This window comes from Rhinopithecus roxellana, chromosome 15, assembly GCF_007565055.1.
Source record: "Rhinopithecus roxellana isolate Shanxi Qingling chromosome 15, ASM756505v1, whole genome shotgun sequence".
Lineage (NCBI taxonomy): Eukaryota > Metazoa > Chordata > Mammalia > Primates > Cercopithecidae > Rhinopithecus > Rhinopithecus roxellana.
In genome coordinates this window covers 14434515-14460953 of record NC_044563.1, presented here as the reverse complement: position 1 = coordinate 14460953, position 26439 = coordinate 14434515, and the positions used below count along the sequence as shown (strand labels likewise).

Below are 26439 nucleotides of genomic sequence, written 5' to 3'. Positions count from 1 at the left end.
GCACCCCAATGCTGTCTGTGAAACTTACTTGGATGAATGTTAAGACCAGTGCTTTCCTGAGGGCCATGACTTTGTGGCTTAGATGATGCTTCCTTTGCCAGGAAGGTCAATTATATACTAAACTCTGAACATGTGCTGACTGTATGTCTTTCCTGGTGAAATGCATTGTTCTAATAAGTTCATCAAGTATAAAACCTAGTGATGATGGATTGTTTTGTTCTCCCCTCACCTTGCTGCTGGAAGAAAGATAAAGCCAATGTAGGGCTTGGGACGATCAGATCCAGAGTTCAAGTCGGGCTTCACAGCTGCCCAAATTAGCCAGGTTCTAAAGAAAAATCACGCGACTGACCTATTTTGCTCATAAACAATTTTATTTTTTTTTCTCAGTATGTGCCCTTGAAGATTCCAAAATGTTGGAGTTTCTGATTCTCCTGGGACCAAAGGTAAAAGCATTGCATGGAAACACTCAACCTTGGCTCATTACTCTCCTGAGGAGCGAAGTCGGGGGGCCTCAGAGAGAGGGAGCTGACACTCACACCTTATTCCAAGATGGGTAACACAGTGAACAAAGAATTAGTAAAACATAGACTCAGTCTGTAGAGGGCTTCAGATATACATATTCTATATATATAAACCTGTTATATAGGATTTCAACTTATTGGTTTCCTTGTGATTTGTAATTAAAGTACAAATGATAAAGATGTTGCACACTGCTGATTTCCCCTTCTCAGCCCCCCTCCCTCCCCAACATAAATAACATTACAAAGGTCAGCTGATCCTAAGAATTTTTGTTGTTGTAAATATTTTGTTTTAAAATTCGTATTCCCCTTCCTCCCCTGCAAACTACCTCTGAGAGTTTGTAAAATAGCAGCATGGAACGTACGAGACTGGGGACAGCATGGAGGTCTAACGGAGAGAGCGCAGAACGTTGCTTCTCACCAACGGGCACCAGATGGGCTTCTGCATTTCCACTGACAACAGAGGGCTACGACAGGAAGCAGAGAATGAGCAATGCAGCTTTGTCCTCCTCCAAAGAGGAGGCTAGCTGGACCACTGAGAAAAGCCCTAAAGGCAGTGAGGTTTTTGGAGACAGAGCACAGCTCCAGAAATGTCTTGGCTCAGTATTTACACAGTATCTTGAAGCTGCACTTTCCTTTTAAGAAATGTGTTGTTTCTGAAGGTGCCTCTTCTGAGGCTGGTTGGGGGAAAGGAGAAACTTAAACCAATTTCCGCATATGTAAAAGTCCTGTTATAAGTCTTAGTTATTTTCACACACATCATTAATAGTAGATACTGACAATGATTGGTTTCTTTTTTTTGTTTTTTGTTTTTTTGAGAGCATGAGTAAAGAGAAAGAGAGAAAGAAGAAGTGCACTAAGGAGAGCGCCGTCCCTTCTTCAGCATTAAGTGACACTGGATGGTCTGGATTCGGTTCTTGGCCGGGACAAACTCGGGCTGAAGCTTCAATGTGGATTCATACCACACCAGTGCTTTTTCAAATTCTTCCTGTGAGGGTCAAGGAGACAAACGTGAGGGGATGGCATCACCAGGCTAAATATATACTGTGACCTCTTTTTTCTCAAGAAGCACCTCTGTGCTAGGGACAACCCTTGCAGCGTTTGCTCAATGGATCTAAGTCTCTGTGGAAAAGTCTGAGGTTCCTCTGGGAGGAAACAGCTGCCTTCATCCCCGAGATATAACATCACAAAGGAAACTACGGCAGAGCCCAAGAACAAAAGGAAAAGGGGTAGAGCAGCTTTTACAAACCCAACAACAGTCATAATTGTGGTAATAATAAGACCTAACAGTCCTGAGTGCCTGAAATGTGTCAGACACTGTGCTAGGTGCTTCATGAAATCCTTCCATTTAATCCTCACAGAAACCTCTAGAACCATGCCGGACAAATGCCCATTATGCATCTGCCTAAATTTTCTAATGTAGCTAGAAAGACGGAAACTAAGTCAGGTATCTCAATTGGACTCGTACATTTTGAAGAGTTTTAAAATTCTCTTTAACATTTAAAAACACCAACAAAGATTGGGAAATGATCCCTGCCATACTGAAGGTTAATCTTTTACTTAGAGTTACACTCTTTTTTTTTTTTTTTTTTTTTGAGACAGAGTCTCGCTCTGTCGCCCAGGCTGGAGTGCAGTGGCCGGATCTCAGCTCACTGCAGGCTCCACCTCCCGGGTTTACGCCATTCTCCTGCCTCAGTCTCCCGAGTAGCTGGGACTACAGGCGCCCGCCACCTCGCCTGGCTAGTTTTTTGTATTTTTTAATAGAGACAGGGTTTCACCTTGTTAGCCAGGATGGTCTCGATCTCCTGACCTCATGATTCACCCGTCTCGGCCTCCCAAAGTCCTGGGATTACAGGCTTGAGCAACCGCACCCAGCCTAGAGTTACACTCTTAAAGAAGAGCCCAAATCAACTGGTTTAATGACTTCTAGCCAAATGAGAGACACAAGTCCTCGTTCATAGTAGCAAACTTCACATTTACTGGGGGGAACAACAGATTCTTCAATTTAAGAAGCAGAGGGAAATCTGCATATTCGGCAATACCTCCCTGGCAAAATACTTCTCGCCTCTGAAGTCAAGGAAGCTGGCAGCCCAGGGCTGCTCACTCTGTAAGTCATTACTGAGAGCATCTTGGGAACAGCCCTATGTGTGATGCCACATTTTAGATGAAAGTGAACGGCATGATTCTCATGCTAAACTGGGTTATGACAACTTTTAGGGCGTCCCCCTGGGATTTTCAGTTCTGAAATCAGTTCTTGTTTCTGATCAGAATGAGGGATCTGGATGACTTTGCCATTTTCTCTCTAAATGATATTCCATGAAACTAGTGGAATTTCATCATTCATTAACTACTTGGTGAGCACCTACCACGTGCCAAAAACACTGTGAGGCACTGGGAACAGGGAGGTGAAGAGGAGTCTTGTCCCCAACGAGCCCATAGGCTAGAGGGAAAGACAAATCCTTAAACAAAAAATTATAAAACAAGGTGAAAATCCAGCAAGAAAAATAGGCACAGGGTGTCATGAGTGTGATGACAGGTACCTTAGCCCAACCTGGAAGCCACAGAGCATGTGTGTGTCTCCACGGCGTGTTAGGAGAGGTTTTCTGGAACAGGTGGTGTCTCCAGGAAATTGTAGGTAAATCTGACTCTGCTGTTGGTGTTCAACTCATGTTGAGGAACTATGTAGTTGCAAATACTTAGAAGAATTTCATGTATTATTTTTTTAAACACCTCTCAAACCCTTATCCATAAAATATAACATTTTTTTTTTGGAGCTAGCAATTTTAGACAAATTTACAGGAAACTGGTGGGCAATGACATATTCAAAGAGGTTTTGAAATCAAAGATGTGCTACTGTTTGGCAGACTTGGTACATTCTGCTCACACCCCCATCTCACCATTGCCACGTAGACATTGCCCAGAGTGAAGTGGTTCACAGCAAAGTGTGGTGCGATCTCTACTGCCATGGTGGCTACTATGACGGCGTCATTCCAGAGCTTGGCGTTGTGCAAGATGTTGGCCAGGCTAATCAGGGGGACATCCTGGGAGAAGAAGGAGAATGGTGAGAAGGGAAAATTGGGTTTTGAGCTTTCATTCTTGTTTTTGGTGATCATAAAGAACATAGTTGGTGCTTCCTGGTGAATGATTAGAATAGTGCCACTCAAAGCGTTTTTCTGCTGTTTGCTACTGGTCTGTGATAGTGATAGATAAAGTGCTTGTACCAGAATATCAATCAATTCCATCTTTCATTGGCGGAGTCTTGCTTCAAAAACCAAACACAACAAAATGTCAGCTGAAGTAAACGATCTGCTGAATAATGTAGTTGGTTTCTTCTGGTGAAGCTCCTTGTCTCATTGCAGACTGCTAATAAAAAGTCTGTGTACTGTCCACAGACCACACTTGGAGTCATGCTGTCAGAAAGTCAAAATAATTTCTGCAAGAACCATCATATCATTAGGGGTTGGCAAACTGAGGCCTAATGTAGTCTGCTGCCTATTTTTAAAAAAGTTTTATTGGGACACAATCATTCCCAGTCCTCTACGTATTTCTGTGGCAGTTTTCATACTATAATGCTAGAATTAAGTAGGTGCACCAGAGGCTGTCTGGCCTCCAGAGCCTAAGTGTTTTATTCTCTTGCCCTTTTCAGGAAGTTTGCTGACTCTTAGAGGTAGAGCCTCAGCCCTTCCCTATTGCCTAACAGTAGAGAGTACAAAATGATAGATGGAACAAGTAGCAATACTGTTATCATCACGAATATCATTCCCTTTAAGTGCCTTACCTGAGCAATGCTACCTGTATCACGCCATATTGGGTTCTATAGCAGACACAGAAGAAACAGAAAAAAGGACCCATCTTTGTGACAGCCATAGAATGCATGACCCTAGATGAGCTCACTGAAGTTCAATAAGGTGCCCAAATTCACAAAGCTAGTAAGAGGTAGAGCTGTGTTTAAAACTCAGCAATGCCTGGCAGTGAATCCTGTGTTCCTTCCATCATTCCATACACTGCCTTGATGAGCAAAGAAGACACCAGCCACGTCTTTAAAAAGTGTAAGATCTGGATTAATGATTAATGCAGACCTCAGAACACATGGATACAAATCTGCTGATAAAAACCGTACTTTTTCGCCCATCATAACAACAACTGGTCTTCTGGAAAAGTTTGGTGTCACACAGGGTTAGCTGGTTTGTTTTTTGTTTTGTTTTGTTTTTGTGGAAACAGTAGAAGTCAGACAAGGATCAGGGACAGACCAATGCATGTGAGGAAATGGAAATTCACTTCTATCTCTGTGCTTGGAAGCAAGCTCAAGCCAAGAGGATAAGCAAAACAAGTCTAAGAGGTCACCCGGCCCCTGAGGACAAGCTAAACTCAGATTGACTTCTATGTGTCAGCCCACTTAGGCCAGGGCATTTGCTGTATGTTGGGTGGCTCTGAACACAGCAGAAAGGGGACTCAATGCAGTAGCGTCTTACAGTGATCTGGAAGGCCTTCCCCACGTTCCAACCTGCTGAGGCTGGGGAGGCACGCAGCAGGGATAGTTCACAGGCTTGCTGGGGCACATGCCCAGTCAGAAGGTCTCCTGCCCCATTCTCTCCTTGTAACACGTCCTCACTGGCTGAGCATGAGGGAGGCTGGTTGAAAGGGCAGAATAAACCATGGGGAATGGAAAGGACCTAAGGGGCAGAAATTCCCACCTTCTGAGTCCCACTCACCTTCATCTGGTGTGGGGCATAGTGCAGAGCCTGGCGCAGGCAGTCGATTGCCTTCTTTCCTTGGCCTTTCACCCTCCAGTAGAGGGCTGCCATGCTGGAGAGGACCCAGGACGTCTGGTTCTGCAAAGGAATGTTAGCTAAGGCTGGTGTCCTTTCAGGAACATACTCTTTTATTACCAAGATTAAGTTCAGTAACACAGGTCATGACCATTCAACTGAGTATTTACTACTCTGCTGAGCACTTTCTGTTCCTCCCGTCCTTCATTAACCCTTAGAACAATCCTGTGAGCTTGATGCTACTATTACAGCCCTTCTATAAATGAGAAAACTATGACTCAGAGACGTTAAGTGTCTTGCCCAAGTTCACTCAACTACTGAATGGCAGAACTATATCTCCTATCTATGTTCTATTTTATTTAACTTTCTGAATAGGTAACACATTCCCATGTTTTAAAAACCACAAAGTATACAAAGTTATACCGTGAAGTCTACCTCCCATCCTTGTCTCCACAGTAGACAAGTAAACACTATTTTTAGTTTCTTACGTTTCCTTCTAGAATTTCCTCCCCTCCCCTCCCCCCTCGCCCCTCCCCTCCTCTCCCTTCCTTTCTTTTTTTTTTTTTTTTTTCTGAGGCTGAGTCTCTCTGTCGCCCAGGCTGGAGTGCAGTGGCATGATCTCAGCTCACTGCAACCCTCATGTCCCGGGTTCAAGCGATTCTTCTGTCTCAGCCTCCCGAGTAGCTGGGATTACAGGTGTGCACCATCGCGCCTGTCTAATTTTTGTATTTTTAGTAGAGACAGAGTTTCGCCATGTTGGCCAGGCTGGTCTCGAACTCACGACCTCAAGTGATCCACATGCTTTGGCCTCCCAAAGTGCTGGGATTACATGAGCCACCACGCCTGGCTGGATTATAACAATTTAATCTCCGGCCAGAAATATGTAAGTATCACCATTTCCTTATAGCCCCATCACAGAGTTTGTTACTATACTCTTAGGCCTCTGCCAATCTGATGGGTGAGAAATGTGGTTTTAATCTGCGTTTCCCTTCTTATGAGTGGAGCTGACCATTCTTTCATATTTGTTAGCCTTTTGTACGTCTTTTCTGTAAACTATCTGCTTTTATATTTTAATTGTCCGGTGAGGCTTTTGTTTCGTCTGTTGGTAAAAAGTTCTTTATATTTTAGGGAGATCATCCTTGCCTATGATTTACAGATATGTTTCCTGAGTTGGAAGTCTGTCTTTCGACTTACGGTATTTTGTGTGATGCAGATTTTGGTTGCTACAGAATTTGTTTTTTTCATGATCTTCAATGACTTCTGGATTTTCCAGTTGTAGTTAGGAAGCCCTATCTCATTCCAAGGATATCAAGAAATTTTACTGGGCCAGGCTTGGTGGCTCACAGCTGTAATCTTAGTGCACTGGGAGGCCAAGGCAAGAGGAGATCAGCCTGGGCACCACAGCAAGATCCTGTCTCTACAAAAAATAAAAAATTTAGCTGGGCATGATGCTGTGCATCTGTAGTCTCAACTACTCAGGAAGCTGAGGCAGGAGGATCACTTGAGCCCAGGAGTTTGAGGTTACAGTGAGCTATGATCACACCACTCAATGCACTTTAGCCTGGGGGAGACAGAGTGAGACTCTGTCTCTTAAAAAGCAAAAGAAATAAATATTTTACCATTTCCCCTATAGAATTTTTATAATTTCATTTTCTACATTTAAATATTTGATCCATTTGAAATTTAATCTGCTATAAGGTAAAAGATATGGCTCCAACTTAATTTTTCTCCAGATAGCTACTAATTTGTCTCAAAATTTAATTAATAATTCACCCCTCTCTCCTCAGTGAGATACTACCTTTACTATAGATAAAACTACAGTATTTAATTTAGGCGGAATTTTGAATTTAGGTCTAACTTTGGAGTTTTAAAATCTATTTCATTTGCAATTTTTGGTTGATGATCTCTGACTCCCAGCCATTACAGAAGAGGCGCTCAGAAGACATAACTGCTTGTCTGATTTCTGTTTTCAATAACATTTTTGTTAATTTTAGAATTCTACATTGTCAGGGCGTATTTACCTTCTGACCTATCACCCTATGTCTCACCTTTGTTTTAGTATTGGTTTTATAGCTGAATATAATCAGTGATCACTGACATTACTTTTGTGTGTTTTTCCCAATCATCTCCTGGTTGGCTAAAGCTCATCTTCTAACAGTTTCCTCAAGAAGGGCTCATGGGAACAATATTCTTTGAGATCACTGCTATGGGTTGAACTATGTTCCCCCAAATTTCATATTTTTAAGTCCCAATCCTCTGTACCTCAGAATGTAACTGTATTTGGAGGTCTTTAATGCAGTGATTAAGTTACAATAAGTCTATTAGAGTGGGGCCCTAACTCTAAATGACTGGATTTGTATGAAGGAGTTAGAAGAGGAGAGACACACCAGGGTCCTATGTGCACAGAGAGACAACCATGTGAAGAGGCAGCATGAGGCCAACTGCAAGCCAAAGAGAGAGGTCTCAGGGGAAACCAACCCTGCCAGCACTTTGATCTCAGGCTTCCAGCCTCCAGACCCGTGAAATAAATTTCTGCTGTTGAAGCCACCCTGTCTGTGATATTGTATTCTAATGGCCCTAGCAAACTCATACACTCATATATGTTGAAAACTTTCTGTCTGGTGCTTTCAGAGCTAAAAGACAGCTTGGTTGGATTTAAAACCACAGCTTATTCTTTCCTCAAATAATGTATCGGCATTTCTCTATTGCCTCTTGGTGTGGAATGCTGCTGAGAGAAATCTGAAGCTAGCCCGACTTGTTTCTCCTTGTTAAGTGACTTGTTCCTCCTTAAGTGACTTGTTCTTTTTGACTGGTATTCTAAAAGGATTTTAAATAAAATGATCTTAGGCCGGGTGTGGTGGCTCACACCTGTAATCTCAGCACTTTGGGAGGCCGAGGCAGGCGGATCACTTGAGGTCAGGAGTTCGAAACCAGCCTGGCCAACATGGTGAAAACCCATCTCTACTCAAAATACAAAATTAGCCGGGCGTGGTGGCAGCTGCCTGTAATCCCAGCTACTCAGGAAGCTGAGGCAGGAGAATCACTTGAACCTGGGAGGAGGAGTTTGCAGTGAACCAAGATTGCACCACTACACTCCAGCCTGGGTGACACAGCGAGATTCTGTCTCAAAAACAAAACAAAACAAAAAAAGATACTTATTTAATGGTAATATTTGGCACACAAAAGAACATAAATCATTAAGTACACGTATAATATATAATTTCTTCTTTTTTCTGAGGCAGCTCTTGCTCTGTCCCCCAGGCTGGAGTGCAGTGGTGTGATCATAGCTCACTGCAGCCTTGAACTCCTGGGTTCAAATGATCTTCCTGTCTCAGCCTCCTGCCTCACCCTCGTGAGCAGCTGGGACTACAGGCATGCACCACCATGCTTGGCTAATTTTTAGATTTTTTGTAGAGATGTGATCTTGCCATGTTGCCCAGGCTGGTCTTGAACTCCTGGGCTAAAGTGATCCCCCTGCCTCAGTCTGCCAAAGTGTTAGGATTATCGGAATGCACCACCGTGCCAAGTAAATATAAAATTATATAACATAGTTAAATAGTAAGTATATAACTATGCAAAACATATTCATGCTATAAAACATACAATAATGAATATTCCAGAAATGACCACCTTACTGAAAAATGAACTTGTATTTACCGATGTGTTCTTACACCATTCCATCCTCACCCACTATTCTAAATGTTATCTTTAGTATTCCATTTCACCTTTTAAACATAGTTCTATCTCTGACATACATGTATACTTGATTCAACAATATACCTTAGTTTACTTCTTCCTGCACTTTATGAAAATGGTACAGTAGTTCCTCCTACTTTATATTCCAAGACCCACAGTGGATGCCTGAAACCATGGATAGCATCCAGTTTTATATCTACTATGTTTTTTTCAATCTGATAACTGAGAGGCAGGGAGCATCTACAGTGTGGATACACTGGGTAAAGGGATGATTCACATCCCGTGTGGACCGAGCCCAAAAGCAGGTGGTTTCATCATGCTACTCAGAATGGTGGGCAACTTAAAAACTTATAAATTATTTTTTTTGGAATTTTCCATTTAATATTTTTGGACCATGATCGACTGTGGATAACTGAAACCGTGGAAAATGAAGCCGCAAATAAGGGGGGGACTATGGCATACTGTATGTAGACTTGTCGAACTTGGGGCTTTTTATTCAACATTATATTTCTAAGATTCATTCATGTTGTATTTATTCAATTCCCTGCTACACAATTAAATGCTCATTAAGTTGAATACACTACATAGTATTTATTCATTTTCTGTAGATGGGCATTTAGATTGCTTCCTGTTTGTCTCCTGTTATAGTCTAGACTAGATACTGAAGAGTAGAATTTCTGGGCCACAGGATATGCATATGTTAAAAAAAAAAAAAAAAAACCCAAGAGATTGCCAAATCGTTTTCCAGAGGCGCTATGCCAACTTACAACCCCATTAGCATTGTTTAAAAGGACCTCTTGATCCATATCCTTCTTAACCCTAGGTATTATTGGTGAGGGGAACACGGCATCTTCCTGTGGTATTACTTTGCATTTCCTGATTACTAGTCAGATTGAGAATTGTTTCTCATGTTTATTCATCACACAGATCACTTCTGTGAAATGCCTGTTAATATCTTAAATGCATTTTTCTATTTTATTACTTTTCATCAATTTATATGTTTCGTATATTAATCTTTTGTAGATTAAATGTGTTACACATGTTTTCTCTCTGGCCTGCCTCTCTTTAATTTAAAAAATTAAACTTTAATATACTTGAATTCATTAACATTTTCTTTTATAGTTATTTTGTGTCTTCTTTAAGAAGAAAACTTTCCTTACTCCATAGCCAGAAAGGTCATCTCCTACATTTTACTCTAATTTTTAACATTTTGTTTTTGATACTTGAGTCCTTAATTCATGTGGAATTGAATTTTTGTGTCAGATATGAAGATTGAAATTAACTTAAGCAATTGCCCCAGTACTATTTCTTGAATAGTCCCTTCTCTTCCCACCAATTTTCAATATTACTTTTTTAATATATCACAGTTCTGATGTCAGAGCAGAGAACCCTAACCTTTTTGGCACCAGGGACGACTGGTTTCATGGAAGACAAATTTTCCGTGGATGGGGTAGGGGGTGGTTTCTGGATGATTTGAGTACATAACATTTATTGTGTCCTTTATTTCTATTATTATTACATTGTGAAATAATTATATAACTCACCATAATGTAGAATCAGTGGGAGCCCTAAGCTTGTTTTCCTGCAACTAGATGGTCCCATCTGGGAGTGATAGGAGACAGCGACAGATCATCAGGCATTAGATTCTCATAAGGAACTTGTGTGCAACCTAGATCCCTCGCATGTGCAGTTCACAATAGGGTTTGCATTCCTATGAGAATCTAATGCAGAGGAGGCAGAGCTCAGGCAGTAATGCGAACGATGGGGAGTGGCTGTAAATACAGACGAAGTTCACCTGCCACACACCTCCTGCTGTGTAGCCCGATTCCTAACAGGCTACAGACCAGTATCCATCCGTGGGGAGCTGGACCCCTGTATTAGAGTCTATCTCTGGGCTTTCTATTTAGTCTTCCTAGCCATTTTTATTTATGCTTGTGCAAATAGCATAACGTCTTGTTTTATTAAAAAAGTAAGGCAACTCTCCCTTTATTTTTCTTTTCAAGAGTGTCAGGTCTATTCTTCATGCTTTACCTTTCCATATAAAGACCTGCTTTTCAAGTGCCATAAAAAAAACCTGCTGATATTTTGATTATAATAGCATTGACTCTATAAATCAAATTGGAAAAAACTGACATGTTTATAACATGTGTCTTCTTATCCATGAACATTATATATCTGTTTATTTAGGTTGTTTAAAATACTTTTTGATAAAGTTATATCTCTTGCTGCACACAAGTCTTGATAATTTTTGTAAGATTTATTGACAACTTTATATTTTTATAATGAGGTATATTTTAAAAAATTACACTTTTAAGTTTTGTGCTGCTGTACAGAAATGCAACTTTTTACTTACTGAGTTTACAGGAAGCCACTTTGAGAAATATGTTATTTCTAAGAAACTATCTGTGGAGTCTTTGGGGTTTACTATACAGATAATCATATCATCTCTGAACGTTATTTTGTTTTTCCTTCTTTATACTTATGCCATTTCTTTCTTTCTTTTTTTGAGATGGAATCTCGCTCTGTTGACCAGCCAGGGTACACTGACGCAATCTCGGCTCACTGCAACCTCTGCCTCCCGGGTTCAAGTGATTCTTCCGCCTCAGCCTCCTGAATAGCTGGAATTACAGGCCTGCACCACCACACCGGCTAATTTTTGCACTTCTAGTAGGGAGGGGGTTTCCCCATGTTGACCAGGCTGGTCTCGAACTCAAGTGATCTGCCCACTTCAGCCTCCCAAAATGCTGGGATTACAGGCGTGAGCCACTGCACCCAGCCTAATTTATTTTTATTGATTTACTATACTTGCTAGGAGTTTCAGTGCAAGGTTGAAAAGAAGTGGTGATTCTTTTTCCTGATTTCACGGAATTATTTTTCATATTTCCTTATTAAGAATCATCTTTGAAGTAGATGTGTTGTTGATTATTTTCACCACATTAAGGAAGCTACTAAGTTTTACACCATAAATGGGTATTAATTATATCAAATGCAATCTACTGAAATGATTTCATAGTTTTTTTCCTTTAATGTGGTGACTCCAATTTTATGTTTTCCTGGAGTTAGACCATTTTCAGTATTTCTGGGATAAACCCAACTTGGTCAAGGTATATCTTTTTTTAAAGAAATGTGCTGCTGGATTCAGTCTGTGAACATTTTGCTTATGATTTTGATACCTAAGTTCACGAGTGAGATTAGTGCTAACTTAAAAATTATATATGACAACATATATAAATATATATAATTTTTCTTTCTCATAATGTCTGATTTTGTTGTAAAGGTTATACCTGTCTCAAGGAATTAAGTGGTATGTCATTCCTTATTCTAATGTCTGGAAATCTGTTTATATTAGGATGAGGTATTTCTCAAAAGTTTGTAGAATTCACACTTGCAAAATCAACAGACCTTGTTGTATTCTTTGTGAGAGTTTTAAAAAACTTACTACTTAAATTTATTTGAGAATTATAAGATCCTTCAGGTTTTCTTTTTGTCCTTGAATCAGTTAAGTCCATTACATTTTTCTAAGAAACTATCTACTTTTTTTTCAAATTTATTGGCATAAAGTTGCAATTATATGCTTTTCTTATCTCTTAATTTGATATAAACATAGTTCTGTTTCACCCTTTTCCTTGACATTGAGTATTTGTACTTTCTTTTTATCTTAATTTTGCCAAAAGTTTATTTTACTACTTGTTTCAAAGAAACAACTTTTGGATTGTTCATCTTCTCTACTGTATCTTTGTTTTCTATTTCATTGATTTCTACATCTAGTAACAGAACTTAGGAATACACAAATTGAAAGCTTACAGCACTAAAATAAGATCTAAACAAATTCATAATTATTAATATAGTTGAATATTTTAGCCTCTCAATAACTTATAGAAGACCAAAAAATCATTAAAACATAAACAATACTATCATGAACTTGACCTAACTGATACTTCTAAAATGCTCTACCTAACAAAAGCAGAAGACAATATTCCTTTCTAGTGCACATGAAACATTAACCAAGATAGGCCATATTCTGGCCCATAAAACAAGCCTGAATTAAGCTGAAAAGAATTCAGATCATACGAAGTATGTTCATTTACTACAATAGAATTAAACTACCTATCAATTAAAGAAAGATATCTAGAAAACACCCAAATAGTTGGAAACTAAATATCATACTCCTAAATAACTCATGGGTCAAAAAAATCACAAGGAAAATTATAAAGTACTTTGAATTGAATGAAAATGAAAATATGACAATTAAATTTGTCATAAATTTACAGGAAACTTTTAGCACTGAACATCTACATTAGAAAAGAAGACAGGGATCAAGTCAATAATACAAGCTTACATTAAAACCCTAAAAAAAAAAAAACTATTAAAAACCTAAAAAATGCAAAGCAAATTAAATCCTAAGCAAACAGAAGACAAGGAAATTACAAAGATAAGAGCAGACATAAATGAAAGAGAAAACAAAAGGATGGTGAGAAGTCAGTGGATTCTCAAACTGATTATTTAAGAGTAAAATTGGCCAAGCATGGTGGCTGTAATCCCAGCACTTTGGGAGGTCACGGTGGGCGGATGGCTGGAGCTCAGGAGTTTTGAGATCGGCCTGGGCAACATTGTGAAACCTCGTCTCTACTAAAAATACCAAAAAAGTAGCCAGGCGTGGGGGTACATGCCTGTAATCCCAGCTACTCAGAAGGTCGAGGCATGAGAATCGCTTGAATCCAGGAGGCAGAGGCTGCACTGAGCTGAGATCACACCGCTGCACTCCAGCCTGGGCGACAGAGTGAGACTCTGTCCCCCCATCCCCCAACAAAAAAAGTCAATAAAATTCATAAACTTCTTTTTTTTTTTTTTTTTGAGACGGAGTCTCGCTCTGTCGCCCAGGCTGGAGTCTGGAGTGCAGTGGCCGAATCTCAGCTCACTGCAAGCTCCGCCTCCCGGGTTCCCGCCATTCTCCTGCCTCAGCCTCCCGAGTAGCTGGGACTATAGGCGCCCGCCACCGCGCCCGGCTAGTTTTTTGTATTTTTTTAGTAGAGACGGGGTTTCACCGTATTAGCCAGGATGGTCTCGATCTCCTGACCTCGTGATCCGCCCGTCTCGGCCTCCCAAAGTGCTGGGATTACAGGCTTGAGCCACCGCGCCCGGCCAAAATTCATAAACTTCTATGAGTCTGATCAGAAAAAAAAGAGAGAAGATACAAAGCACCAATATCAGGATTAAGAGAGGGCCCATTACCACAGATCCTACAGATAGTAAAAGGATAAGAAAATAATATGAAGAACTTTATGCCAATAAAGTAAACAATTTAAATGAAATGAACAAGTCCCTTGAAAGACGCAATTGCCAAAGATCACCAGAGAAGAAAGAGATAATTTGAATAGCCCTATATCTATTAAAGATGTTAGAGCTATAATTAAAAACCTCCCACAAAGAGAACTCTAGGACCAGATGGCTTCACTGGCCAATTCTACCAAATATTTAAGGAATTCTCTACAGACTTTTTCAGAAAACTGAAGTGAAGGAAACACCTCCAACTCATTAAACAAGGTCATTATTATCCCGATACCAAAACTTCACAAAAACATTGTAATAAAAAAAACCACAGACCAATATCCCTCATGAACATAAACACAGGTACAAACTGACTGACTTATCCATAATGGAGGGTGTTTATATCGACAGATTTGCAATTTCTAACTGTAGATCTATCTTTCGTTTGCTTTACATATTTTGAGGGTATTTTATTGAATATGTATAAGTTTAGAACTGGTATATCTTTCTGGTGAATTAAACATTTTATCATTATGTAGTCATTCTCTCTACTCCTAATAATTTTTGTTTTGAAATATATCTTGTTCATATAACTATGCCTACCTCCTTTTTATAAATTTGTACCTGGTATTTCTTTTCCAACTTTTTAACATTTCTATTATGTTTTAGGTGTAGTCATAAAAATATGCAGTTCCTTTAAAAGTTTTCCAATTTGACATTATTGTCAATGCTATATTATAGATCATTTTTTATTTGTCCAGATTCTTGAATCTTTTTTTTTGCATTTTCTTGTATTGATTTTTTTTGGCTCATCCTCTTCTTACTTCATTATCTTATCCTCATAGGTTTTAGAGTTGTGCATTCTTTTAATGATACCCTTACATTTTACCGTAAAAATTTAACAAAGTCTAAACAAACTATTTGCTATTTTGTAGTTCTACTATAATGTATGTAGGTATGGATTTCTTTTTATTTTTCCAGCTTGGAATACATGGTACTTCCTAAGTCTGTTGATTCATTTGTCTCCTTGTCTCTATAATATTCCAGGTAAATTTTTTACAAAGCTTGCAATTCACTATTTAATTATGTCTAATTCATGTAACCCATCAACTGAATATCTTACACAATTTATTTTAGTTTAAGATGTGCTAATTTGCCTTTTAAATTTACCTACTCATTTCTGATGCTATTTGTTTTCTCATCTTTGTAATCACATCATTTAAATGTTTTATAATGAAAAATTTCAAGTATATACAAAAATAAAGGAACTACTTTTTTTTTTTTTTTTTTTTTTTTGAGGTGGAGTCTCGCTCTGTCACCTAGGCTGGAGTGTAGTGGTGCAATCTTGGCTCATTGTAACCTATGCCTCCCGGGTTCAAGCTATTCTCCTGCCTCAGCCTCCAGAGTAGCTGGGATTACAGGCGTGAGCCATCACACCTTGCTAATTTTTTGTATTCTTAGTAGAGACGGGGTTTCATGATGTTGACTAGGCTAGTCTCCAACTCCTGACCTTGTGATCCACCCACTTCAGCCTCCCAAAGCCCTGGTATTACAGGCATGAGCCACCACGCCAGGCCTGGAACTACTCTTTTTAAAGTTGCACTTCTGGCTGGGTGCAGTGGCTCACACCTGTAATCTCAGTAATTTGGGAAGCCAAGGTGGGATGACTGCTTGAGGCCAGGACTTTGAGACCAATCTGGGCAACATAGCGAGACTACATGTTCACGAAAAAAATTTAAAAATTGGCTTGGTATGGTCCATGCCTGTCATCCTAACTACTTGGGGGGTTGGAGGATGGGGCGGGGAGGATGTGGCAGGAGAATCACTTGAGCACAGGAGTTTGAGGCTGCAGGGAGCTATGACTGTGTCACTGTACTCTCGCCTGAGTGACAGATGGAGACCCTGTCTCTTTAAATTACATACATAAATAAACAAAACAATATAATGAACCCTCACGTGCCCATCATTCAGCTTCAACACTTATCAACTCATGGCCAATGTTGTTTCATCTATACCCTCGTCCATGTTAATGTGAAGCAAATTCTAGATTTCATATAATTTCACCAGTAAATTCTTTAATGTGTGCCTCTAAAAGATAAAAACTCACGTTTAGAACATAAGCTTATCTACATTATGCCTAAAGAAGTGAAAATGGGTTGGGCGCGGTGGCTCAAGCCTGTAATCCCAGCACTTTGGTAGGCCGAGACGGGCAGATTACGAGGTCAGGAGATCGACACCATCCTGGCTAACATGGTGAAACCCCATCTCTACTAAAAAATACAAAATTCTAGCTGGGCGAGGTGGCGGGCACCTGTAGTCCCAGCTACTCGGGAGGCTGAGGTAGTCCCAGCTACCCGGGAGGCAGAGCTTGCAGTGAGCTGAGATCCGGCCACTGCACTCCAGCCTGGGCGACAGAGTGAGACTCCGTCTCAAAAAAAAAAAAAAAAAAAAAAAAAAAGAAGTGAAAATGATTCTTTAATATTATCAAGTATTCAGTTGGTGTTCCTATGTCCCCCAAGTGTCTTACAAAAGCTTTGTTTTGCTTTTACAATTTGAATCACAATCTAAATGAGCTCCATACATTGTAACTGGCTGGTTTCTCCTTAAATCTGTTGTGATCTCTGGAGTCCATCTTCATTAGTTTTTTTATTTACAAATTTATTTTTGTAGAAGAAATAGGGTTATCTGTACTGTACGTTTCCAGCATTAGACTCTGCTACTGCATCCTCATGGTACCATTTAACATGCTCCTTTGTTCCCTGTTATTTCTTGTAAATTGTAATTAGAGAAGTGACTGGTTTAGATTTAACTTTTGGGGGAAGAGTAGGGACAAAACTATTTTATAGGTAGTGATGTGTACTTCTAATGACACGTACTTACTGTCTGGGTGTCTCTATTTGAGATGTTAGTAGCCAGTGATGATCACTGCCAAAATTCATTAAGGGTTACAAAACTGTAATATTCTAATGTTATCACTTTCAGTTTATTAATTGGAATATTCCTAGAGAGACTTTTCCTCATCAGTTACCCCCTCAAAAAAAAACTAATTTAGAAAAGGAAGGATACATGCTTTTTACTTTTAATTATATCGACATTGAAAAAAAAAACTATTCCCATTTGATATGGTTTGGCTGTGTCCCCACCCACATCTCAACTTGAATTGTATTTCCCAGAATTCCCATGTGTTGTAGGAAGGATCCAGGAGGAAGCAACTGAATCATAGGGGCTGGTCTTTCCCTTGCTATTCTTGTGATAGTGAGTAAGTCTCATGAGATCTGATGGGTTTATCAGGGGTTTCCGCTTTTGCTTCTTCCTCATTTTTCTCTTGCCACCGCCTTGTAAGAAGTGTCTTTTGCCTCCTGCCATGATTCTGAGGCCTCCCCAGCCATGTGGAACTGTAAGACCAATTAAACTTCTTCTTGTCCCCGGTTTCGGGTATGTCTTTATCAGTAGCATGAAAACAAGATAATACAGTAAATTGGTACCAGTAGAGTGGGGCACTGCTGAAAAGATACCTGAAAATGTGGAAGCGACTTTCAAACTGGGTAACAGGCAGAGATTAGAACAGTTTGAAGGGCTCAGAAGAAGACAGGAAAATGTGGGAAAGTTTGGAACTTCCTAGAGACTTGTGGTGTAGCTTTGCCGAAAATGCTGATAGCAATAAGGACAATAAAATTCAGGCTGAGGTGGTCTCAGATGCAGATGAGGAACTTGTTGGGAACTGGAGCAAAGGTGACTCTTATGTTTTAGAAAAGAGACTGGTGGTATTTTACCCCTGCCTAGAGATTTGTGGAACTTTGAACTTGAGAGAGGTGGTTTAGGATATCCGGTGGAAGAAATTTCTAAGCAGCAAAGCATTCAAGAGGTGACTTGGGTGCTGTTAAACGCATTCAGTTTTATAAGGGAAACAGAACATAAAAGTTTAGAAAATTTGCAGCCTGACTATGCGATAGAAAATAAAAACCCATTTTCTGGGGAGAAATTCAAGCCAGCTGCAGAAATCTGCATAAGTAGCAAGTAGCCTAATGTTAATCCCTGAGACCATGGGGAAGATGTCTCCAGGCAGTGTCAGGGAACTTCACGGCAGCCCCTCCCATCACAGGCCCAGAGGCCCAGGAGGAAAAAGTGGTTTTGTGGTCTGGATCCAGGGTCCCCGTGCTGTGTGCAGCCTAGGGACTTGGTGCCTTCTGTCCCAGCCACACCAGCCGTGGCTGAAAGGGGGCTGACATATAGCTTGGGTTGTGGCTTCAGAGGGTGGAAGCCCCAAGCCTTGGCAGCTTCCATGTGGTGTTGAGCCTGCAGGTGCACAGAAGTCAAGAATTGAAGTTTGGGAACCCTCACCTAGATTTCAGAAGATGTATGGAAAGTCCAATTAAACCTTTTTTTGCTCCCGGTTTCAGGTATGTCTTTATCAGCAGCAAGAAAATGAATTAATACACCATGCATTCTCCAAGGTACAATTATCATTGCAAATTCAGTAGTTTAATTGTACGTGATGCATTTCATTCACTGCAGTTATTATCCTCCTGTTGCTCAAACTGTCTTATGTTTGGCCAACGGGAGCTTATTCAAGTTCATTCCAAATTCTTTTGATACAACTTTTGTTGTCATTGCCAGCTTCCTTGCTTTCCCAGACTTGGTAGAAGCTTTTTCTCCAAAGAATACTGGCTCAAATACATGGTAGAAGCTATTTCTCCAAGGAATACTGGTTCACCTAGATTGTGACCTTTAGGTACCATTTTCCACCAAAATGGAAGCTAAAGTCCACAATCTAGAGACTAAAGGTGCTTATTAATACTGGACCTGTCATTACCTCTAGTTTTTTCAGCAAATAAAGCTAGGACGTTTGTATTTTAAAAATGATAAACACATCAGAATTTGTACCAATATTCCCAATTGAGGACCACAGGTGTTAACATCATCATTCTCACATCTGTATTTCCTTTCATCTCTACCGAAAATTCCAGTTCTCAACACCAAAAAAGAACTCATTCATTTAACAATACATACACTTAGAATCTCAGAAGAATACCACCAATATCATTAACAACATTATTGAAAATAGTACAGGTTGAGTATATATAATCTGGAAATCCCAAATTTGATATGCTCCAAAATCCGAAACTTTTTGAGCAACAACATGATAACTGAAATGCCCACTGGAACATTTTGGACTTTCACATTTGGAATGCTCAAGCAGAATAATGCAAATATTCAAACATCCAAAAATATCTGAAATTGAGGCCGGGTGTGGTGGCTCACACCTGTAATCCCAGCACTTTTGGAAGCAGAGGTGGGTGGACTGCTTGAGTCCAGGAGTCTGGGCAACATAGGAAAGACCTTGTCTCTATTAAAAAAAACTTAAAAATTAGCCAGGCATGGTGGCACATACCTATAGTCCCAGCTGCTTGGGAGGCTGAGGAGGAAGAACTGCTTGAATCTGGGAGTCGCGGCTGTAGTGAGTGATGATCACTCACACCTTTAGCCTGGGCGACTGCTTTCCTTATAAAACTGAATGCCTTTAACAGCACCCACGACACCTCTTGAATGCTTTGCTGCTTAGAAATTTCTTCCACCAGATACCCTAAATCATCTCTCTTAAGTTAAAAAAAAAATCTGAAATTCAAAACACTTCTGGTCCCAAGCATCTTGGATAAAGGATAATCAATCTGTAGAAGGTTTTCTTTGGTTCTTAGGGTAAATCTCATTAGGGATGTATAGTCAAATACAGTTGACCCTTGAACAACACAGGTTTGAACTGTGCAGGTTCACTTATACATGGACTTTTTAAAAAAAAAGTTACACCAAGCGTGCTTGCCTCTCTTGCCTCCCCTTCCATCTCCTTCACGTCTTGTGCCTCTAATACCCCAGAAACAGCAAGACCAACCCCTCCTCTTCCCTTCCTACTCCTCAGCCTACTTAACATGAAGATGGTGAGAATGAAGACCTTCAAGATGATCCACTTCCACTTAATGAATAGTAAATATATTTTCTCTTCCTTATGATTTTCTTAATTTTATTTTCTATAGATTATAAGAATACAATATAAAATACATATATAAAATACGTATTAAACAACTTTTATGTTATCATAAGGCTGTCAGTCAATAGTGGGCTATTAGTTAAGTTTTTGAGGAGTCAAAAGTTATATGTGGATTTTAAACTGTGTAGGGAGTTGGCACCCCTACTTCCATGTTGTTCAAGGGTCAACTGTAATTGTGTTTTAAAGTCACTTGGAATAATTCCTCTTGATAATTCCCCTTGGAATGGTTATACTACCAACTGAATACATGGGCTCATTTAATTTTAAGTAGAAACTGCTCTATTAAAAATTTTCTGTAATTGTGCAAAATATTTACTTAGTTTCAAAGTCAAATTGAAAAAAATAAGGTAGATTCAAGGAACCTAGCTTCATTCCTTGTCCCCTCTACCCTATTTTCTTTCCTCTATGGAAAACCATTTAAAAATATTTTTAAGATTTAGTCTTCCATTTTAAAATATCTTTTTCTCTACATATATTCACTCTTCCCTTGCCATTTTTTAAAAAAGCTAAATAGTATCCTAAGATATTATTTTTTTCCACTTTTTCTCCTCCACTTGATATCCTGGAGATTTTATTTCATTGAAATGGTCCTTGTTCTTTCTGACAGCTGTAGAAGCCTCCACTGTGTGGAAGCCTCCACTGTGTGGATGTTCACACATAATGTACATCCATGGGGAACTTTCATTTAATCACTCCACTACTGCTGGGCATTTGGGTTGTTCCAATTTGGTACAATTCAGGTTACAATAAACAGCCTCATTCATAAGTAGTTTTGTTTTAATGTTTTTGCCAATGTATTTTTGGGAACAGTTACTAAAAGCAGAATTGCTGGCTAAAATGGTAAATAAATGTATAATTTTGCTAGATATAGTCAATTTCTTCCCTGTAATATCATCCATTTCACTTTTTTTTTTTTTTTTTTTGAGACAACAGTCTCATTCTGTTGCCCAGGCTGAAGTGCAGTGGCGCAATATTGGCTCACTGAAACCTCCGCCTCCCGGTTCAAGTGATTCTCCTGCCTCAGCCTCTCAAGTAGCTGAGGTTACAGGTGCCCACCACCACACCCGGCTAATTATTTTTTTTTTTATTTTTAGTGAAGACAGGGTTTCACCATATTAGCAAGGCTGATTTTGAACTCCTGACCTCAAGTGATCGGCCTGCCTCGGCCTTCCAAAGTGCTAAGATTACAGGCGTGAGCCACCGCACCTGGCCCATTTCACACTTTCATTAGCAATGTATGGCAGCGTGTTTCCCCACAGTCTAAGAGGTTTTGTCTTATCAAACTTCTGAATTTTTTCCAGTATGATGGGTGAAAAATATCTCAATGCAGTGTGGTTTTGATTTGTTCTTTTTCCAGCTTTTTGAGATAGAAGCATAGATCACTGACTTTCATCTCTTCTCCTCTTTCTGTTTTAAACTAATATATCAATTTAGGATATAAACTTTCCTCAAGTATTGCTCTAACTGCATCCCACATGTGCTGATATACCGTATCTTTTATACTGTATCATACATTTCAAAATATTTTCTAATTCCCTTTGTGTTTTCACTGACCCATGGATTATTTAGAGGTGTACTGCTTAATGTTACCAAAATAGCTAAAGATTTTTTTTTTCTTTTTTTTTTTTTTAGATGGAGTCTCGCTCTGTTGCTCAGGCTGGAGTGCAGTGGAGCGATCACAGCTCACTGCAACCTCTGCTTCCCAGGTTCAAGCGATTCTCCTGCCTCAGCCTCCCAAATAGCTGCGATTACAGGCAAACACCACTACACCTAGCTAATTTTTGTATTTTTAGTAGAGAAGGGGTTTCACCATGTTGGTCAGGCTAGTCTTGATCTCCTGACCTCAGGTGATCCACAGGCCTTGGCCTCCCAAAGTGCTGGGATTACAGGCTTGAGCCACTGCGCCCAGCCTGGAGATTTTCTATCTATTCTTTAGTTTCTGATCTTTTTTTTTTTAGCTTAATTCCACTATGGTCAGAAAACATACTGTAAATGTTTTAAATGTGTTAAAATTTAACTGAGGCTTAATTTATGACTCAGGTCATCATCAAGATGGTAAATGATACGCCTTTTTAAAAATGAGTAGTTTGTCATAGTTGAAATCAACTTACAGAAATGTCAGTTAGGTCAAGTTTGTTTTTTAGTAAGATGATTTATATTTTTACTGATTTTTTGTCTGCTTAATTCTATTACCTGTTGAGAGGTATGCTAAATTCCACTAAGACTGCAGAGTCATGTTTAATACTTGTTATATAACTTAAAATTATGCTATTAGTTACATATAAATTTACAATTTTCTATATCCCTAGTGGACTAATCATTTTATCATTATGAAATGTCTGTCTTTAACCGTAGTAATGCTTCTTACCTTAAATTCCACATTGTCTGATATTAGTATAGCTACACCAACTTTGTTTTTACTAGTATTTGCATGATATATCTTTTTTCTTTTCTGAAACAGGGCCTCACTTTGACACCCAGGCTGGAGGGAAATGGTACAATCATAGCTCACTGCAGCCTCAAACTCCTAGGCTCAGGATTCTCCTGCCTCAGCCTCTGAAGTAGGTATGCTACTATGCTTGGCTAGGTTGGTTGGTTTGCTTTTTATAGTAGAGATGGTCTCACTGTGTTGTTCAGGCTGGTCCCAAACTCCTGGTCTCAAGCAATCCTCCTGTCTTGGCTTCCCAAAATGCTGGGATTATAGGCATGATCCACTGTGCCTGGCTGATATTCTTTTTAAAATTTGTTTAATTTCAACTGTTGCATATTTATATTAAAAAGCACATAATTTGGTTCATATCTGAAAACCCAGTTGATAATGTCAGTACTCTACGTGGAATACTTAGTTCTTTTATATTTATTCTAATCACTGATATATTAGGTTTATCTGTCATTTTACTATTTGCCTTCTGTTTCACACATTCCTTTTGTCCTCCTTTGTCTCTTTTTAAAAATTAATCAAATGTTTATTCCTTTTCCTTTAATTATACACGTTTTGCTATTCTTTAAGTGGTTAGCCTAAAGATTGCAACTTGCATCTTCAACCTATTACACACTGAAAATATGTATTATTACTTTAATTTCATTACTTTCTTGATAATGCTAAAACCTAGCACTTTATCCATGAATACTCATGGGAAGTTGATCTCATGTTAACCTTTTGGCTATGTTCCCTGGGAAATCTTCCCCTTGTGGAAAGGGATGAAAGCTGGAGACAAACTTATGCTGAGAAGCGGTCCACTCCTCTCCACTGTCCATAAAATGGACTTGACCAGAAACCAAGCTGCAGCTGGGCTGGTTGGCAAGAATGATTTTGCCTTGGTGCAGCTGATGCATTAGGCCAAACTAAGCATTGATGACTGGCTGGGGGCGGGAAGGAGACAAGCACAGGACTTGAGAGTTTATGTCTGTGACTTGGTCTGTGATAGGACAAAGCGGGTGGAGCAGCCAGCTGGCTCTGACCAAGCTGAGTTGCCTGCTCATCCAATGAGCACAGAGTAATGTCTACGAGCCTCTACCTGAGGCAGCGGGGGACAAAAGTAGGGGAATTACTCTGCAGTAGCCCACACGATTACATAGGACTATGTGGTAACCTGGCATACAAGCTGGCGCAGTGGCAATGGCAGCAGCTTGGTGCAAGTCTAGGGCCACTGGTGGAGCCCTCTGAGCTGCAGCCTGAGTCGCGTCCTGAAGGTTCTGATAGCGTAGATGGATCAGATGGATTTAACCCTAAAATAGAGTCTGGTCAATGCCATCTGCTGACAGTTAGTGACAATTAATGTCAATGTGAACTCAAAAACTCCCTAAAGAGACAATTAAGAGATGGGCTTTTGAAGCAATAATAAATAATGACTAGTATTTTAAAGGTTGAAGCTAAGAGAACATACCTTTTGTGAACAGTAAACAGGAAAGGGGCACTTTTACTTTGTTATCACTGCCATTGAATAAGGCATTGGTTTCAACTGTGGTCCTTGGGTCAGCAGTATCACCTGGGAATTTATCAGATATGTAAATTCTCAAGCCTCGCCCTAGAGCTACTGAGCTAGGAAGTAAGTCATAGGGCACCAACAATCTGTAGTTTAACAAGGCCTCCAGGTAATTCTTATCTACCCTAAAGTTTTAACTCAAGGTCCTGGAAGTCAGTCCATGAGCCTAAAATGGAAAACAATGTTGGATTAAACTTCTAGCTTTATTTCACTAAATATCTAATATCTGTTACAGGTAACATATGGTAAAAAATAACACTGGTTGGTAAACCTATCTGGACTGAGATGATTGTGAATAAACTACAAATTTTCAAATTACAAAGCTGAAGAAAAGCCGCAGCTTTGAGCTTCTGAGTGTCAAGGGTTCTTGTAGCCAAGCCATGTCCCTCTCCAGGACTCTATGCTCATGGGGCTATTATAAAAGATATTGATTCTTTTTTTGGAACTTAGGGTATCTAAGCTAGGGTAGTTCCCACAATTAATACTTTGATGTGTTCCCTTCTACCTGAACTGACACTTGGCAGAAAATGCGGGTGGGCAGAGAATGGTCCCTGGACTAAGGTGCGAGCTATGTGAGGCGGCTCACTCTGGAGGTGTACCTGATGCTGCTGCAGTGCCATGAATGTGAAATGTCTAACTGGTCCTAGGACTATCGAATGTGGTCTGTACAGTTCCCTTCTGCCTTTTATTGTTTTATTATTATTGTTATTTCATTTTTATTTCAGTTCCCATCTGCCTTTTATTGTTTTATTATTGTTGTTACACATTTTTACTTTGGAAGATGTTACTGTCCTCGTTTTGTAGAGTCATTCTCATTTCTGTCTCCTCGAACATTTACCCATTCTGTGGCTTTGTGCTCTTTCCTATACTTCTGAGCCTCCATGTGGGATAGTTTTCCTTCTGCCTAAAAAAACCCTTTAGTGAGTTTCTAGTACAATCTGTTGGTAACACACATCTTCCAGCCTTTAGTGGTCTAAAATCTTTATTTAACTTTCATTTTTAAGAAGTGAGGTATAACTTATATAAACAAATGCTCAGATCCTAAGTGTAACATTCCCTTTTGACAATTAAGAAACAGTTAAAGACATAGAAATATCCGACACTCCAGAAAGTTCTTTCATGCTGTATCCAAGTCGTGTTGTAATTACTTCATGATTACCCCATGGAGTAATCACTGATCTAATGTCTATCCCTATGTTATCTTCCCCTATTCTAGAATTTCATGTAGTTAGAATCATTATGCATTTTTTTGTGACCAACTTCTTTTGTGAGAATAATATGAGATTCATCATTGTTGTGGATGTTGGTTCTTTTTTGCTGAATAGCATCCACTGTCTCAATAGAACACTGTTTACCTGTTCTTCTATTGATGGGCACCTCACTGTTATCAGTTTTCTTGGCTGCTGTAAATATTTTTTCCCATGTATTTTGTGGACATACGTTTTCATGCCTCTTTGATAAATTTCTAGCAACAAAATTACTGGGTCATGTATATATAACTCTTTAATAAACCGACAAACTGTTTTCCAAAATAATCATATTATGTTCTACTCCCACTAGCAACATATGAAGGTTCCAGTTGCTCCACGTCCTCTCCAACATTTGTCATTGTCAGTCTTTTTTACTGTAGCCCTTCTAGAAGGTATGAAGTGGTATTTCACTGGGATTTTACTTTTCACTTCTAGATGACTAATACATTGGGTACTTTAAAAATGTAATTACTACACATATATCGTGTTTTGTGAAATGCCTATTCACAAAACTCACCTTTAAAAAACTGTATTGTCTTTTTAAAAACTACTAAATTGTAGTTCTTTATATATTTTGAACTCAAGTCCATCAGATATATGTATTGTGAATTTTTTCTTTAAGTCTGTGTCTATTTTCTTAAGCATCTGTTGAAGATAAATTTTATTTAAATTTTTTTTTTAAGCTGGAGTGCAGTGACACAATCATGGCTCATTACATCCTCAAAGTCCTGGGCTCAAGCAATCCTCCCACCTCAGCCTCCTCTGTAGCTAGGACTACAGGCATTGCTGGTTAATTTTTAAATTTTTTGTAGAGACGGGGTCTTGCTATGTTCCCCTGGTTGGTCTTGAACTCCTGGCTTCAAGTAATCCTTCTGTCTTGGCCTCCCAAAGTGCTGGGATTGGAGGTGT

General features: G+C 39.4%; 1 protein-coding gene across 1 annotated transcript in view; it reads right to left on the bottom strand.

The window, feature by feature from the left end:
* Nucleotides 1-352: 352 nt before the first annotated feature.
* TTC17 (tetratricopeptide repeat domain 17) overlaps nt 353-26439 on the bottom strand; it is a 148950-nt gene continuing 122863 nt past the window's right edge. Inside the window, exons 23-25 of the mRNA XM_010378062.2 lie at nt 5231-5350; nt 3416-3559; nt 353-1506 (exon numbers count right to left, since the gene is read on the bottom strand). Coding sequence (XP_010376364.1) covers nt 1375-1506; nt 3416-3559; nt 5231-5350 — 396 coding nt within the window. The 3' untranslated portion in view covers nt 353-1374. The remainder of the gene's footprint in view (nt 1507-3415; nt 3560-5230; nt 5351-26439) is intronic.